Source organism: Pterocles gutturalis, unplaced genomic scaffold (assembly GCF_000699245.1).
Source record: "Pterocles gutturalis isolate BGI_N339 unplaced genomic scaffold, ASM69924v1 scaffold32564, whole genome shotgun sequence".
NCBI lineage: Eukaryota > Metazoa > Chordata > Aves > Pterocliformes > Pteroclidae > Pterocles > Pterocles gutturalis.
The window spans coordinates 119-1,410 of NW_010136797.1; the positions used below are offsets into that span (position 1 = coordinate 119).

General features: G+C 62.3%; 1 protein-coding gene across 1 annotated transcript in view; it reads right to left on the reverse strand.

The window, feature by feature from the left end:
* Nucleotides 1–356: 356 nt before the first annotated feature.
* LOC104468344 (sterile alpha motif domain-containing protein 10-like) overlaps nt 357–1,292 on the reverse strand; it is a gene marked incomplete at its 5' end in the record, with an annotated part of 2,347 nt that continues 1,411 nt past the window's right edge. The window contains one exon of the mRNA XM_010082435.1: nt 357–421. Within this exon, the coding sequence (XP_010080737.1) occupies nt 357–421 (65 nt within the window). The remainder of the gene's footprint in view (nt 422–1,292) is intronic.

A 1,292-nucleotide genomic window follows, 5' to 3' on the forward strand; every position in this document is an offset into this window, starting at 1 on the left:
GGTATGGACACGAGCTCCTGGGTGCTGGGCTGTCATCCATGTGTAAGGCTTCACCTTCCCGTGCATGGCTCTGAGCCGTCCCGGGAATAACCGCAAGGATTTGTCCGCCACGCCGAGCCCTGCCTGCCGCTGTCCCCTGTTTCCCATCTCCTTCCCTGGGAACCATCAGGCTCAGGTGGGCAAAAGCTTGTCTGTCCCAGCGGCTGTTTTGCTAGTTTTCCTCCAGCCAAGAGCCAGGTCAGCTGGAGGAAACTTCCCATCTCTGCACGGAAATGTGTTCATGAAAAAGAAAGAGAGAGAAGGCGAGGAGCCCGGCGTTGCTGGGAAGCTGCCTCTTCGTGCTCCAGGCGTGTGGCTCAGGTCTCGTCCCGGCGGTGCACAGCCCATCCCAGGGGCGCTGGGTTCACAGTGCTGGTGCAATCTGCCAAACAGACGGAGCAGCTAGGAGACATTTCCAAAAGATGCTGGAACGAGGTGGGAGAGGAAGGAATAAACAGCCTGCAGGGTGGCACGTGCCAGCTCCGGGGAATCCCGGCCCCTCCACGCAAAATGCCACTGATGGATTTTGTGCTGTGCACTGCAGCACAGCCCTGTGCACCCCAGCCTCTGCACCACCGCCCATCCCTATGCACCCCAAACCCTGCACCACAGCTTGGCCCTGTTGGACCCCAACCTCTGCACCCCAACCTCTGCACCACCGCCCATCCCTGTGCACCCCAACCTCTGCACCCTAACCTCTGCACCACAACCCATCCCTGTGCACCCCAACCTCTGCACCCCGGTCCATCCCGGTGCACCCCACCCTCTGCACCCCAGCCTCTGCACCACTGCCCATCCCTGTGCATCCCAACCTCTGCACTACAGCCCATCCCTGTGCACCCCAAACCCTGCACCATAGCCTGGCCCCATGCACCCCAGACTCTGCACCACAGCTCATCCCTGTGCATCCCAACCTCTGCACTGTAGCCTGGCCCTATGCACCCCAACTTCTGCACCATAGCTCATCCCTGTACACCCCAACCTCTGCACTGTAGCCTGGCCCTGTGCACCCCAACTTCTGCACCATAGCTCATCCCTGTACACCCCAACCTCTGCACCACGACCTCTGCACCCCAGCCCATCCCCGTGCCCCCCAGCCTGTTCTCCACACCCCACCCCAGCCACGCCGTGGGCTGCGTTTGCAGCAGCCCCATGTGGGTGGGTGTCTGGCTTTGGCAGCCCCCAGCTGCTGCTCCTCTCATCCGGGTGGCTGCAGGAGGGGCACAGCTCCCCAGGGCTGGGCTCCCCAGCCT